General features: G+C 46.8%; 1 protein-coding gene and 1 long non-coding RNA gene across 5 annotated transcripts in view; both read left to right on the top strand.

Moving 5' to 3' along the window:
* The first annotated feature begins 625 nt into the window (after window positions 1–625).
* On the top strand, window positions 626–6070 carry BMP2 (bone morphogenetic protein 2). 4 transcript variants are annotated; one of them, XM_050709738.1, is made up of 4 exons: window positions 627–1230; window positions 1928–1980; window positions 2048–2286; window positions 4387–6070. In XM_050709738.1, exons 1-4 carry the CDS (start codon window positions 1165–1167, stop codon window positions 5229–5231), a joined length of 1203 nt encoding a protein of 400 aa, XP_050565695.1. In that variant the 5' UTR covers window positions 627–1164; the 3' UTR covers window positions 5232–6070. The 4 variants fall into 4 exon arrangements, with proteins under 4 accessions (XP_035408789.1, XP_050565695.1, XP_035408788.1 ...); XM_050709739.1 differs by having other exon boundaries at window positions 628–1430; window positions 1928–1978; XM_035552896.2 differs by having other exon boundaries at window positions 626–1430; window positions 1928–2286.
* A 543-nt stretch (window positions 6071–6613) lies between these two features.
* LOC118251108 (uncharacterized) overlaps window positions 6614–15768 on the top strand; it is a 50692-nt gene continuing 41537 nt past the window's right edge. Inside the window, exon 1 of the long non-coding RNA XR_004779662.2 lies at window positions 6614–8960. This is a non-coding gene — a long non-coding RNA (uncharacterized LOC118251108). The remainder of the gene's footprint in view (window positions 8961–15768) is intronic.

Below are 15768 nucleotides of genomic sequence, written 5' to 3'. Positions count from 1 at the left end.
GCAGCCGGGGCTTGGGGGGGCAGGCGGCCGGGAGGAGCGGAGCGCAGAGGAGAGGAGGGAGCGGAGCTCGGCTCTCTGCCGGGCCTCGACACCTCTCTCCGGGGGAGGGGAGCGGAGAAGGCCCCGGGCTGCCCCCCGGAGAGCGGCGGGGAGCCGGGCACGGAGAAGCGGGGAGGCGGCCCCGGGGTCGGGGCTGCCGCCGAGGGTCAGCGCCGCTGTCGGATGCGGCTTGGCGGGGCGCTGCGGGGCCGGGAGGCGCTGCCGGTGCCCTCCGCGCCCCGCACCCAGCCCCTTGGCTGCGGCGGAGCCCGGGCTCACCCCGGGGCCGGGGGTGCACAGTCGGGCCGGGCCGGGCCGCGTCCTAACGGGACCTGACCCTGACCCGTCCCCAGCCCTAGCCCCGTCCCCGTCCCGCAGCGCGACCCGGGCCGGCTCGGCTCGGCTCGGCCCGGCCGGGTGAGGGAGGGAAACGGGCGAGGGCGGAGGCGGGAAGGGCAGGAGCGAGGCCGGGAGGCGGCGCCTCCCTTAAAAGCCGTGCGGGGCCGCAGCCCGCTCCCACAGGGCGCCTGTGATTGGCGCCGGCCCCGAGCCGCCGGGGTCGTGACACCGCCGCCACAAAAAGCCCCGCGGCCCCGGCCGGCCCCGTCCATGGTGCGGCGCGGGGCGGGAGGCGGCCGCGCACCCGCCGCTGTCCCCTAGCGCAGCCGCTGCAAGCTGCTCTCCCCACCCTTTTTTTTTTTTTTATTTCCCTCCCCCTTCCCTCCACCCCCCCTCCTTCTTTCTCTTTTAAGGGAGCGGAGAAAAGTGAAGCTTCGGCTCAATGGTGCTGCGGGAGTCCCGGTAAATGTCCATCTGTCCGGTGCGGATGATGCAGAGGACATTTTTCACAAGGAGCCTTTGAACTCCGTAGACACATAGGCACCCATTCACGGGCAGGCACACGCACACACACGCGAGGAGGAGGAGGAGGAAGAAGAAGAAGCAACAACTTTTCGATCGCTGCTTTTAAAAGGGAGAAGCCCTTCCCTGGCCGGGACTTGCCTTCTGCCTCCCAAACCGGCTGCTAAAAGTATGTTTCTGGGGCGGACTGCACTTCAGGGAACTTCTGGTTTCTGCTCGGCAGCTGTAGAGGAGCAGCAGCGAAGTTCGGAGTAACACCAAGTGATGCGGGAAAAACACCCCGAGAGCAGAAAACCCTCCTGCAGACACAACCCCTGCTGCTGCACACAGGTATAGCTCCGGCGGTCGCAGAGCCGCTGCAAGCCTTCCCGCAGGATGACTCCGAGGGCCACGGCGGAGGTGCCGGCGCTCTGCAAGAGAGAGGGGGGCCGGGCCGCTAACGATAACCATAACGAGAGTAGTAACCCGGCGCCGAGTTTCACGGGGGAGAAGAACGTCCTGTGGGTTTGGCTGAGGACCTAGCAGGATTGGTATTTTCCTCCTTCCCCTTCTTGCGCTCCGCCGAGAGAAAATAACCCTGCCTTTCTCTCCAGCCCGGGGGGTGCGGAGCTGGCCCCGGGGCCGAGCCGAGCCGAGCGGAGGGGGCAGCCCGGGGAGCTGTGCCGAGCCGTGCCGAGCCGGGAGCGCAGCGGGGAGGTGGCTTCGTGCAGGGCTTTCCAGGCCCGGCCCGGCTCCCACCTGTGCCGCCCCGAGGGCAGCGGCCCGGCCCCTCGGTGCCCCCTGGCCGGGCTGACAGCGGCCGCCCCGTCCCGAGCCCCCTGCCCCGGTTCGTGCTGCGGGGCGCCCCGTCCCGTCCCGTCCCCTTCGGTCCCCCGTCGCGGGGACCCGGGGCCCTCCCGCCCCGGCGGGGCTCCCCCAGCCGGGGTGGGACCCCCCTGCGGGCCGTGCCCCCCTTCCCACCCCCCTTTAACCTCCCTGCCCGCGCTGACTGCCTCCCATCGCCTCCTCCTCCTCCTCCCCCGCGCAGGTCCACGATGGGTGCCGCGACCCGCTCCCTCCTGGCGCTGCTGCTCTGCCGGGTGCTGCTGGGCGGCGCGGCCGGCCTCATGCCTCCCGGGGGCCGGCGGCGCCTCGGCGAGCCCGGCCGCGCCGCCCCGGCCGCGCAGCGCCCCGAGGAGCTCCTGGGCGAGTTCGAGCTGCGCCTGCTCCACATGTTCGGGCTGAAGCGGCGGCCCAGCCCCGGCAAGGACGTCGTCATCCCGCCCTACATGCTGGACCTCTACCGCCTGCACGCTGGCCAGCGGCTGGGGCAGCCGCCGGCGCTGGGCTACCCGCTGGAGAGGGCCGCCAGCCGCGCCAACACCGTGCGCAGCTTCCACCACGAAGGTAGGGGCGGCCGGGGGGCGCCGGGGGCGGTGCGGGCCGCGGGAGGGCCGGGGGGGTCCCGGTGCTTTGTGTCCGGGTTGGGTGCTGTCAACCCTGCCGTGCAGGACCGGGCGCTCCCGCAGCTCTCTCCTCCAATTCGAAGCCTCCCCGAGTTTGCTAATCCTCGCCTAATCCCCGTGGGAGACGAGCGAAAGCTCGGCCGATCCAGCCGAGGAGCCGTCGAGCCCTGGCCCCACGCCACGCATCCCATCGCCGCCCACTGCTGGAGGCCCCTCGGCCCTAAACGGCGGGCGCCCACCCACCCGCCGAGTTGGGCACCCAGCCCTGGCAGCACCTTTGGGCCCCCTGCCCCAGCCCTTGTCAGCGCCTTTTGCCCAGAGCAGCTCCCGTCGAGCAGCTCCTCGCCTGGGCCCACAGAGTCAGTGGCGCGCGTCGCTCGCGTGCTCGTTGGGAAATGTTTCCCCAGGTTGTAATCTTTCCTAGCTGTTAGTCTCTAGTGCTGGCACGCAGCGGGCTTGCTGGAAAAGTCATGAAAATGTGGTTTCCCCACGCTCCTGAGTGCGAAACTGGGGTGAAAAAAGACGTTTGCTAGGATGTAATGGGTCCGATGGGTAAAGAAGGTGGCCTCAGAGAAGTGGAGGTGGTGTTTAGTGGAAAGCCCCATGGTGGGAAAGGAGGTGAATGGTGAAACGTAACCTCTCGCTGTAGCCTGTTTCCCTACGTGGAAAGTAAATACTCAGCAGTGAAGGGGGAAAAGCCAGCGCGTGGCTCGTTCCTTTTAAACCTGAACACAGCAGGCATGGCACTAAGCGAGAGAGGAGCCGCAAGGGCAACCCTTACAGTTTATAGGCAGATGCAAGAATGTTTGAAGTAGCAGTGTTGCGACAGACTCTTTTTGACATAAAAGCTATTCTCCAATTTTCACAAAATGTAGAAAAAATCAGTGTGACTCCCAATTTTTCATTGAGTTCTCCCTCTCAATTCATGAGTTATTAAAGCAGGAGTTTGTTTGGTGACCACTCAAAAGTTCTGCCTTACTCGGAAGTTGTTTTATGACCACTCAAAACTTCTGCCTTATTTGTAAGTACTGGTCTGGTCCTGAAATGCCATAAAGCCAAGCCTTACCTTATACTGGAAGTCCTGCTGGAACCAGCAGGGAATGGTTATGTGACTAAGAGCTGCTTGCACCAGTTCCTGCATCCATTCAGAAAGTGAATCTTTCTCTGGGATGCTTAGCACCAGAATTAAAAGTCATGATTTTAGAGGGATTTCCCTGGGCAAACACTTGCCATCATTTCAATGCCTGTAGCAACAACATAGCTCGTAGCAACCCTAGATACATTGTACTCCCCCTGAAGTCCCATTCAAGTGTTTGTTGGCTGAAAGGGGAGAATGGCACCGGGTTTAGGGTTTTGTTTTGTTTTTGAAAACCTGTTGTTTCATCATCCCTTCACCGTCCATCCCCTTTAGCAGTTGAACCCTCCTGCCATTCTTTACAGTCCTTTTGAGCAAACAGTAGGGCGTGCTTCGTGAAGCGCCTTTACAGATGTTGAGTTCTCTGTCTGTAATTAAGACACAAAAATCCCTACATCAAGATTAAATAAGTTGCCTAAATTGGGGAGTTACACTGTTGAGAATGGAGTTTAAGGGATTGACGTTAGAGCTGTATTCTCGAAAAATGCTGAAATTAGATAATTACCCTAAATCCTCAATCAGTTTTAATGATTCTCATCAGGCCTCCGCTAACTATAGTGCTCGAGTTTTCTCACTGATGTCCTTGAATTCCAGTGGAATGCTTCATGTTCCTTGCCGCTCATTATAACTACCTGGAATGCAAAGGGCACCAGGATTCAATCAAAGCGCATAACAATGAATGAAGCGTTCTTAACTTCATGCTATACATGCTTGCATAAATAAACAGAAAGACAAGGGAGACGGTATTTTCTGCCTGCGAGTCTTTCAGATCTTGTATGTCACATGTGCGAACTGTCATTTGAAAGTTGCCAGCAGCAGATTAACTGAGGGCTTTGGTTGCTTGTCTCAGTTCCTGATTTTCTTTTTTCTCTCTCTTTTCTCCCCCTCCCTGTTTAATCAAATTAGAAGTTTTGGAAGAACTGCCAGAAACGAGTGGGAAAACAGCACGGCGTTTCTTCTTTAATTTAACTTCCATCCCTAATGAGGAGTCTATCACCTCAGCTGAACTCCAGATTTTTCGGAAACAGGTGCACGGAGCCTTTGAGAACAACAGCAGCTACCATCACCGTATTAATATTTATGAAATTATAAAGCCAGCCACAGCCACCTCTAAGGACCCTGTCACAAGACTTTTGGACACCAGGTTGGTGCATCATAATGCAAGTAAATGGGAAAGTTTTGATGTAACGCCAGCTGTTTTGAGGTGGATTGCACATGGACAACCTAATCATGGGTTTGTGGTAGAGGTGGTTCACTTGGACAAAGAGAACAGTGCCTCCAAGAGGCACGTTAGGATTAGCAGGTCTTTACATCAGGATGAAGATAGCTGGTCTCAGCTCAGGCCGTTATTAGTAACGTTTGGGCATGATGGCAAGGGACACCCGCTTCATAAAAGAGAAAAGCGTCAAGTGAAACACAAACAGCGTAAACGCCACAAATACAGTTGCAAAAGGCATCCGTTATATGTGGACTTCAATGATGTGGGGTGGAATGACTGGATTGTTGCCCCGCCGGGGTATAGTGCCTTTTACTGCCACGGGGAATGTCCTTTTCCACTGGCAGACCATCTAAACTCAACAAACCATGCCATTGTTCAGACTTTGGTCAATTCAGTGAATTCCAAAATCCCCAAGGCTTGCTGTGTGCCGACAGAACTGAGTGCTATTTCAATGCTCTACCTTGATGAGAACGAAAAGGTTGTATTAAAGAACTATCAAGATATGGTTGTGGAGGGTTGTGGGTGCCGCTAACACAGCAAATATATTAGACAAATACAAAAAGAAAAAAAAAAAAGCTGACACTTTAATATTTCCCAATGAAGACTTTATTTATGTAATGAAATGGAAAGAAAAAAAAACACAACTATTTTGAAAATATATTTATGTCTACGAAAAAGTTGGGAAAACAAATATTTTAATCAGAGAAATATTCCTTTAAAGATTTTAAATGTATTTTAGTTGTACATTTTATATGGGTTTAACCCCAGCACATGAAGTATAATGGTCAGATTCTTATTTTGTATTTATTTACTATTATAACCACTTTTTAGAAGAATAGATAATTTGTATTTATATGTAATCAAAAAGAAAAAAATATAGGGTTTGTACATAATTTTCCAAAATTGTAGCTGTTTCAATTGTGTGTATTTAAGTTGAAAAGAATACATGGAAGGTTACTATGGCAAAGTGCATAGCACATTTGCTTTCTGCTGTGCTACTGTTAAGGTCACAAGTTCAAGTCCAGAAAAAAGTGGATAATCCACTCTGCTGACTTTCAAGATTATTATATTGTACAATTCTCAGGAATGCTGCAGGGTGGGCTGTCCAGTCCATGAGAACTGGCATCCTCTTTAGGTGGAACATTTGGATAAGAACCAGACGTTGCTGATCTAGTATAAATACTGCTATTCCCAACTAATTTGCAGAGTGAATATAAGAAGGGCCAATAGAAGTCCTAGGGGAGGTGGGGGTGGGGGAAGACTGAGTCCTTTCTAGACCTACAGAAAAGTGAATGTTTGATGTTTCCTTTAAAAGTCCTTCCTTCAAAAGTCCTGGCCAAATATAAAATAATAAAAATTAAAATGTCATCATTTTTTTTGTGATTATGTATGCTAAAGAGGAATGATTATCGTATTTGTACTGGCCCTTGTCTTTAATAGTTGAAAAAGCGTTGCATACTTCCTCACCTCAGATGAGAGCTCACTTCTGTGGAGTGTAATAGTGAAATTAATCTTCAATTTTTGCCCTTCATACAGCAGGTTGTTGTCATATGCAGCCTCCTATCTAACCTCAGCTGATGGTTTTGCTGTTTTGCAGATTAGCTTGTCTTCCTTTCCAGGGTTTTGTGTTTGAAAGCTTTTTTTATTTTTATTTTTTTCCAAAAATGTTTAAATCTATTTCAGATAATAAATCACAGAACTCTTCTATGTCTTTTTGAAAAGTCCAGTCTGTAAGAAAACGTGGTTCGCTTGTCCAACCATCACCAGGATAACTTGTGCTTACATCCTTTTACTTTTTAAATTCTTTGTGCAAGGGGCAAAAGCATGATTTGCAGTTGGTGAACTCAGCATCAAAGCTAATACTCATTGTGCCTATTGTATGTTAAAGGACTGGTACGGCAGTCAGCTCACTGGTTGTGGAACATGGGATGAGCGTGCAGAGGTTGGGTTGCTTGTTGCATGAAAGTTATGCTGAAATAGTATGGCAGGGAAGTAGTTTAAAATGGCTTCTTGGTGATCTGCTGCAAAGTGCACCAAAGCCAGGAGCAGAATGAAATTGTGTTAGACTACTAGTGGTAAGTCCATGCCTATCTCAGGAGCTCTCCGCCATGTGTAGTGAACATGAAGTGACTCTGTGCTGACACCTCTGGAGACCTCAAAACCCTCTTGTGTTCCTTCGTGTCCTGATGAGTGGATCAATTTCTGGATTTGGTGAACCGAGGCAGCACGTTCTGATGCCATGTGTATGGTTGTTCCATTAGAGACCTCTCTAAGTCAACTGGAAATCTGATTCTGGCTTACCACTAGTATAACCTTTTATTAATAGAAACCTTCTCCTCTTTGACATGGCCCTCCCCAAACTCTTTCTTGTTGCCAGAATCCTCTGGGTTACAGAAAAGGTACTAGTAGGCAGGCTTGTTGCTGAAAAGGGCAACTTGGTGACATGCTACAGGTGGTCTTATAGAAAAGTTCACTTCCTCTGCTGCTAATCATCTGAAAACAAAATAGGCAGAGAGGACAGAAAAACTAACCCTAACTTCTTGTTGGCTGCTTCCATTTTTGTCTCGTGAGCTCAGAAATATATTAGGCAAGATGCAAGCTTCTGTGGTGAGATAAAAACTTAATGCATTCTTTGTAGCAGCAGTATTTTTAGTAACTAGTAGAGAGCAATTTGCTGCTGGGCAGTTTAGCTCTGTTCTTGTGTTATTGGTTATATGCTGATACTACGTAGTAGCCTGCAAGTTTGCTGGGTGGTCAGCCTCTCATTTGTGTTTTCAAGAGACCAGTGCTGTTCTGTTGGTTATTGTGTTGTTTTTAGGGCGGGAGTCTCTTGGTGCAGAGCTTTGGTTTGCCTTTTGCTTGTTAGGAAGGGCACGCCAGTTTTACTGGTGATGGGTGAGATGACAGCTGTCGCTTTGGAAAGGTTGCAGGATGTGCCACAGCGAAGGTGCTGCAAGAATTTATTGGTTATTTTCCAGTTATTTACATGGTTGTGCCAGTCAAGTCATAGCGGCATATCATACTCTATGACCCGTTTTTTCAAAAGCTGGACATAAAATGCTGAAAAATTAGAGATTGCACCATTTCTATGAGAAGGAAAGGCTGGATCCCAAGCCTGCTGAAATCAGTGAGGACCCCATGGCATGCCTAACCAGATTCTGAGCTCCAAGGTTGCCAGGCTTAAGTTTCATAGCTCCTAGTCCAGGGAGTGCAACTAGACTGAGGGAGGCTTTTTCCAGAGTGGCGACTGCTTTACATCTCCTCTAAGGCATGAGAACACGTTGATGGTAATCTTGTTTTAAAAAAATTGGCTACGGCGCTTGTCTATGCATGAGCAGGAGCTGGCTCATGGCGTGGTGCTGCATTCCTTCTAAAGGCAAACTTCCTGTTGCTTGACAGAGAATTGCATCCTTCGTAAAACACACCGTGAGGCCAACGGGTAATTGTAAACATAGGAAGATCCACTCCTCTAAGCATTTCTATGCCCGCGTAGTGTTAGTCACAGAATTGTCAGTTCCATACTGATCTTGAGGAGGAAATATGCATGCATCAAGCTTGGCAAGTCAACAATTTTCTGCAGAATTGGTTTCAAAGTATATCTTTTTAAATTCCTAACCCTTAAACTCTCTAGATTGGAGATGTGAGAGTGCTGCACTGAAGTTTGAGTAGGATTTTTAAAGAAAGGAAACAAAACAGAGGCTTTCTTACATAGGTAGTAGAAAATCCTCTTACACCTCAGTTGGGTTCCTGGACTCTGCTAAATAGTGTTGGTGATCAGACAGCCCTCCTGAGAAATGTGGGCTTTCTGATATCTTCTAAGTCTGGTAATGACTGCTAAATAATCCTAAACACCAAAAGTATGCCATTACCAAAATACTCTAGAATTTATTTTAGTTTGTTAGTACTTATTAGTGTTATAGTGCTCTACAAGAAGCAGTGAGCTTTTTTTTTTCCTCTTAAGAGGAGAAAAAGCAGATCTAGAAGGCAAAACTGCCTTTGTTGCCCTATAGCCTGTTTCCCCTAAACTTTTTGCTTCTAGGCACTTATAATCTATATAGGCAGAGATTGTGATAGATAATGTCACCCTTTGTGCATTTCAGATAAGCATCTCTCTAAACACAAATGTGATCAGCATCTCTCCTTGTCCTTTTGAGACTCAGTAACAGCTTTGTCGAGTGGCTTGATAATTTTTGCGCAAAATTCAGTTGGACTTCTGTGGTCAGCAGCATGTAAAAATGACGTGGGAAGATCTTCAGTTGAGGTAAGCTCTCCCGAGAGCATTGGCCATTTTCACCAAGCAGGATCCGTTCTGCTGCGCTAACCTGGGCTCGTCATAATCAGGCACTGAGACCTTTCCTGTTCATGTTGTAGTTGGGTTTGGGTGTCTACAGACTGTCATATCACCTGCTTTCTCCCCTGCTAGGCAGGTAGAGGTCTTGCATCAGTGCAATCAGTACTGATGAGGCTTGGAGAGGAACGTTATTTATTGTACTCTCAGCTTTGAAGATGGAGCTCATCTGGACTGCATTTATATTAGACACACTTTGCTATGCTATTAGAAGAGGATAATTATTGAACTATTTTATTATATAGCTATTCCTAAATTGTTGATTTTTTTTTTTATTGATTTCAGGAGGTAGCTAATTGCCATATGGCAGCTTGATGTTAATGTTTTATGAAGATCAGGAAACAAAAGTTTATGAAAAGCTTTTGTATAGTAACTGCAGAGTTTCAAGAACTGTTTTATACTTCCTGACAGTGCAGGTCTGGCTTAATGGTTTGTTTTTATTGCTTAAGAGTGTAAACCTTTCTTTAGCCGATGTGTGGAAATTATATCCTCATCCCGCATTACGCATTTCTCATTGCTCATTACTCATTCCCTGCTTTCATTTCTGCCATCTGTAATCAGGGCTTTACTGTTTCAACTGCATGCAAAATGCTCCTATCCTTTGCACAGTAAGATATATTTCTTTAGCACTCACCCACCCCTTAAAAAAAAAAAAAAAAAAAAGAAAAGAAAGAAAAAAAAAAAAGAAGGGGAAAAATGGAGGAAAAGCCTACTCTGTCTATATTGTTTTTCTCTGTTTTGGGTGGAGTCTGTCTTAGATTCTGGTTGCTAGATGGTTTCTGTAGTAACAAGCAGAGAAAAAATTTGAGAGTGAAAAGGCACTTTTAAAGGTGCCATATCTTGCCTGAAGTATTATTTATCTAATTATGGATATGGAATGCTTCTCTTTTCCTTTACATTAAGGCAACCTTTCCCCTTTCAGTAGGGCACACTGCTGCTATGAGAACTTGATTTGTTGTGTTCTTACAATGTGAGAACATGAGAACCACAAGTCTTGTTCCCAGTTGACTTAAGCTGCTCAAAATGAGGATGAAAAGCCAAAGGCATTAAAATGTATTTTTAAAATGTTATAAACGGTTGTTACAGGCACAAACCACTTTGTTTTTTAGTTACATAAGAAAAAGAAGTTAGGTTCACAAGCTGGAGTTTACATATGGTTGCTGCAAGGAGGCTGTTGGATAAGAGTGGTGGTCTTCTATTTTATTAAGCTATCGTGTACAAGGAAAAAAATCCCAGCTCCTTTAGAATACATATTTTACTCTGCGGTACTTCTATGTTTTTGTTTATTTCTCCTAAGAGATTTTGCAGGTGTATGAGAAAGTAACGGTTTGTGTGTCTACTACATTGGACTTGCTTGGGCACAAAAAGGATGCCAAAATTACTGTAAGATTGGTTCTTTCCTTTCTCTCTGGTGCTAGTCCTTCATGAGCTGTGCTCCTGATAGCCTTGTCTGCAACAGGCAGTAGTGGTTTCCTAGGGTGGAAATTTCTTCTCTTTGGAATCCAGGCACCTGTCAGGGCCCTTGGGGGGTCTAGCCACCTTTGGTCCACCAGCCTTGTTCAGTGGGCACTTAGCAAAGCAGGCACATTGCTTTTCTCCTGCTTCTGTCTTATTTGCAGAGGGAAATTTGTCCCTGCCTTCAGCAAGAATTTTAGTTTGGGAAGGCTCTGAAGTTTTGCACGGGTTGTTTGCAGCAGGAGACACCTGGGAGCACCGGGGACCATGTTTGTAACTTGCCAGCAGTCTGAGGGCCAGAGCTCATTTGCTTCTGTATTTACATAGTGCTGTGAAGGCTCAGCTGTGCTGCCTGCCCGGGCTTGTATTGCCCTCGATAGGCGAACAGCGGCTGAGAGCTGTCGGTCTTCTCCAGAGCAATGAAACTTGCAGTGGGTCAGCTTGGCTTTCGGCTCATAAGGCAGGGCAGCGATGGGTTTTGCTCCTCACAGTTCATTCTTGTGGGGGCTTCTGCAGAACGTGTTTGGCTTTTGATGCAGAAACTGGACTGGGTTAGGGCAGCGGTTGGGTATATTGGCTGAGCTCCAGGAAAGAAGCAGTTGTCTGGCTTTTTAGTTGGCAACAAGGCAGGGAAGAAGTTAGGGGTGAGGGAAGTGGGGAAAGGCCTGCAGGCTTTTGAAGGTGAAAGCGTTGAAAGTTTCTGAAGTAACCTCAGGTAGAGAAATGAGAGCAGCGAATTGATAACAAAAGTTCAGGTTCCCACAACAGCTGGACAGTGGCAGATTTGCAATTTAATGAGGCTGATAATCCCATTAGAGATTAAATTAAGAAGGTTTTTCTGGGAGATCACCAAGAAAATTATGAATATTGTACTGTAGCTTGGGTTGTAATGCCAAGGCAGCGGAGAGCTGACATGTACTTCTTGCACTGCAGGATGCTGCTTCATTCAGTGTGTCTCATTAAAACAAAGCATTCAACTCCAGCAGCATTTCACTACAAACAGAGGCAAATGTATTATTATTATTATTACTATTATTATTATTACTACTACTACTACTATTACTAGCATCATCATCCTGGAAACAACATGCAGATTAAAAGATGGAAATACCAACCAGATCTGCAAGTGCGCATAGCTCTACTGAGTTCATTCTCAGACAATCTGGCTCTTTTTATTAAAGCAAAGCCTCAGAAGGCAGGGAGAGCACATATGAAAAAGAATGTATTTAAGGTAACTATTGACATAACTCCAGTAGCTTGGAACTTCCACAAAAACATTTTTTTATGGCATCCTGCACACCCTAGCGATGGGAAAGTGTTGTATGGAATAATGACTGTGTAACCACAGACTTCAAAAGTATAGAATGTCTGCGGCATGATGGAAATAGCTGTTTCCACATCAATAATATACACACAGGCATATTGAAGCTTAATTGCAAGGCCGATGGTGATGGGAGGGGAAAGGGGAGAGGATGTCTGACTGCCACTGCACCAAACACACGGTCTGAGCAGAATGCCTCTGCTTTACAGCCAGAAACAATGATTCATTTCATTATAATCTTGACTTTTGCATTTTTCTCATGACTTATTGATAACTTCGTATGGGACTTCATAGACCATTGGAGTTACTGACTTGTTAGGAATTAGGAAGAGAGACAAGGTATGTATTATTTCTGATAAACATTGCTCACTGACAATTGTTTTAAATATTCTATTTTAAGGACAGTTCTGACACAACTTTTCTGCTTGCATTTTCTCTTTTCCTTTGAAGGAAAAGATCTTGTACTTAGAAGGAGGCTTGCTCTTTTAAGAATCCAGCATCCTTGTGCATTTTCATGAGAAGTCCTGATCCTTCAGCTGACATCATAGTATTGACACGAAGGTGGTTTTGATGTCACAAACTGTTGTTGTTGGACCAGATCCTAATGTGCATGCAAGCTGTTTTCCCAGCCCGGGCACTGTGAAAAAACCATAGGCCCAGTAGCTTTAAGTGGAAAATGAGCAGCTTTGTACTGCAAAATATTATTGGCATTATTGATTGTCTTTTATTCCTGTTGTTCAAGGCCTAGGTTACTGGAATGGCAGGCAAGTCGTCATTTTTTAGGTACTACTTTCAATGTACAGACCAGTGGCATCATGCAGTCTTACTTTAAAGCATCCAGTGCTGGAATCCTGTGAGTACACCACGAAATCTGAGATCCTTACAAAGAAATTTCCTCACACTCTGGGGAAAAGCCTCAGAATGGCACCTTGAGACCCAAAAATCAGAAGGAAATGGAATTGAAGCTCTCCTTTTCTTAATTGCAGGTATTTTTAAAGTCCATCAACATTTTTGGTGACTTAGGTTTAGCAATAGCCTATGTTCTGGATGATGTTGTTACTGAGGGGAAGATCAAAGACTAATTGATTTATTTTCCCTGGTCTGGTGATTTATTTTTATTTTTTTAACTTTTTTTTAAAGGAAATAGTTAATTGTTAACTACTTTTTGACAGGTTGGGCAAAGAATTCTCCCAGATTTGCAAATTAAAAGATTTTCATCTTTGAAAATATAACCCAAATGTACCCTAGAGGGCAGAGTCATTTAGAGAGAGATCCTACACACCTGCTAAGTTACTGATTCATGCCCAGTGCAGAGTTCCTTGGTGAGAAGGACCAACACCTGGGAAACAAGTGGAGAGTGTGGGTGGAGCTCTGGTGTTTGTTGGCAGCAAAGGTTGGGAAAGAGGTCTGTGACTCTCCCATGTGCAGGTTCTGGGGGAGAAAAAAAAAAAAAAAACAAAACACTACCAAAACCAACCAACCACCACCAACAACAACAAACAAACAGAAAACAAAAACAAAACAAAAAAACTTATTAAAAAAAAAAAAAAAGACCAGTAGTTTGTGATCAACTCTGTGTAACCCAGCAGGCCATTTCGCTGGCAGGTAGCTACTGCAGTTCTCACCTGCTGGAAGGTCTTAGCCTGTTTTTGCAGGTTTCTAAATTGAAGTAGTCTAACTTGTGTGTTATATCAAAGAAAATAAACCAGGTGCTGCCTTTTCCAACAGCCTCCTCCTCTTGAGACCTTAGCCATGCAGCGGGTTACTGCCAACTTTTCCATCTAACTGGTGAGGAAAGTTTGTTGTTCTGTAAACCTGAGCGTCTGGGAAAGATCTGGAATGTCTTTCCAGCTCATCTTGTATGTGAATACATCCTTCAGCGTTTTAGGCTCCAGTCCTCTCTTTTTTTACCCCATTCATCTCAGGGGGAGGGAAAAAAGGGTCAGATGCTGGGACACTTTGAAGAATGTGCCTTTACCAAGCTTTGGTTTTTCTCTCTTCCTGGAACTCTCATTATATGATCCTGGTTTTCTGAGCCAATTGTTAGCCCAAGGCCAAATCCTTAACCTTGGGCTAGATAACAAAAGCACAGCTGAGGTGATCTCGACTACTTTAAAAAGGCTGTCTACTCTTTGATGCACTTAGAATGAGACGCATAACTCATTTTAGTTCCAAAGGTTGTTCTTAGCATGGGAAATTAGCAACCTCCATGATAAAGAGTCAGCACGTTGAGTGTGTGTGCATGCTTTATGTTGATCTCTGTGCTGCATTGCGTTTCTCGTCCTAGAGGGTGTTGGTGTGTCTAGGGAGAACCCGAGACTGAATCCTATCTGGGGAGCTTTACTTCATGTAACTGCATCGGTTCATTCGAAGGCCCAAATGCTTTGTGCCAACGATTGGAGGATGTTTGGCAAAGGCAGCTTTCTGACTTACAGCTGGAAATGAGAGGAGTGCATAACCAGAGTGTATGCCCAAGAGAAATTAAGCTGAGGTCAGGTTTGTTAGTGGATATCAAAACTGGCTTATGAAGTGCAGCCCTCTTCTGTGCAAAGACTGCAGTGACACGAGAGAGGCTGACGAGTGTCATAGAGTGCTAGCGTCTGGCAGCACTGCGTGCACAAGCTCTTCGGTGTGGGTGGCGTGGAGGCTTCTCCATCAGGGCCTTCCTGAGCTTTTCTTTGGGAAAGGGCTCTTCCACCAGATGCTCTGCTGCTGAAGTCTTGGTGCCACTCTGAACATCTCTGAAGGTTTATTTTCTACTCTAATCCAGCATGCCTGGTGGCAAGAAGCACAGCGGCACTGTTGGCTGTAGTGTCAAGCGGGCCTTATCATGGAAGGTAGAGAATTCACAGCCAAGCCGATAGCAACAGGACTGGCTTTGGCAGCCGAACCTGTTAAAAAGAGATGCTGCTAGTCAAATACTGCATCAGAAAAAAGGGCTAGTGTTAGCAGCAGGGACACCAGACTAAGGACTGGAGAGACTGCAAACCTTACTCTGCTGCAGAGTTGCGGTGCATTTGGGAAGGCCCCTCGCTGTCTTTTTGTGCTAATCCTCAAATACAATCAAAATAATCCCCCTGCCTCCTAAGTGTTTTCTAATGATACGTACCTTAAGGAATTTAGAGATGCCCAAATGTACTGCTGTTTATCCTGTAGGGGAGAGATAGATAGCTACATTAGATGGCATAATAACAGGTTTCGTCCGCTGGTAACAGGTTTGCATGTGAACCAGGTCTGGCCAGTATTAAATTGGAAAGCAAAGATGGCTTTGTGATTAAGGTGCTGGAGTGGGACGCTGGAAATCTGGGTTCAAGTTGTGGGTCAGCCATAAACTCCCTGTGTGACCTTGAGCAATATAATTATTCTGAGACTTCAAAGGTATCTAAACAGTTTGGACACCCATTTTCCAGTCATTTTAATTAACTGGGATGCTTTGAAATGCTTAGCTTTAATCTCTCAGTGCCCAGAATTCTCATTTGTAAAGCCAGGATAATAGTATTTCCTTGCTCACGAAGAGGATGTGCGTGTTACTGATTGGGAAGTGTGCAGCTACTCCAAGTGTGACAGACAGGGAGCTTGCAGAGGGTTTAGCAGGGGGGAGCATGCTGAATTTTGCAGACACAGGACTGAAAAATCTGGGGGTGCTTGGTACAGGGCAAACAGCCTATTTCAGTGAGACTTGTTTACACATGGGCATAAACTGGGGGATAGTTACTTACCATGATATATTGCCATCATATTGGGTTCACAGAGAGATAAATACTGCTGCAAATAAACTCCAGTGAAAATATTTACTGGGGGGAACAGCTCATTTATTCAATATTTCATTTAGCTCCATAACAACATCTTGCCATTTTTTTAGTGTCCTGCCATTCTTTAATAGTGAATATTAAACTTTTACAAGATAAAATGACTAGTTATTAACATTTTCATTTCTGTAGCTTT

This window comes from Cygnus atratus, chromosome 3, assembly GCF_013377495.2.
Source record: "Cygnus atratus isolate AKBS03 ecotype Queensland, Australia chromosome 3, CAtr_DNAZoo_HiC_assembly, whole genome shotgun sequence".
NCBI lineage: Eukaryota > Metazoa > Chordata > Aves > Anseriformes > Anatidae > Cygnus > Cygnus atratus.
The sequence above is the reverse complement of the archived record's forward strand: the minus strand, read 5'-3'. Positions and strand labels throughout refer to the sequence as shown.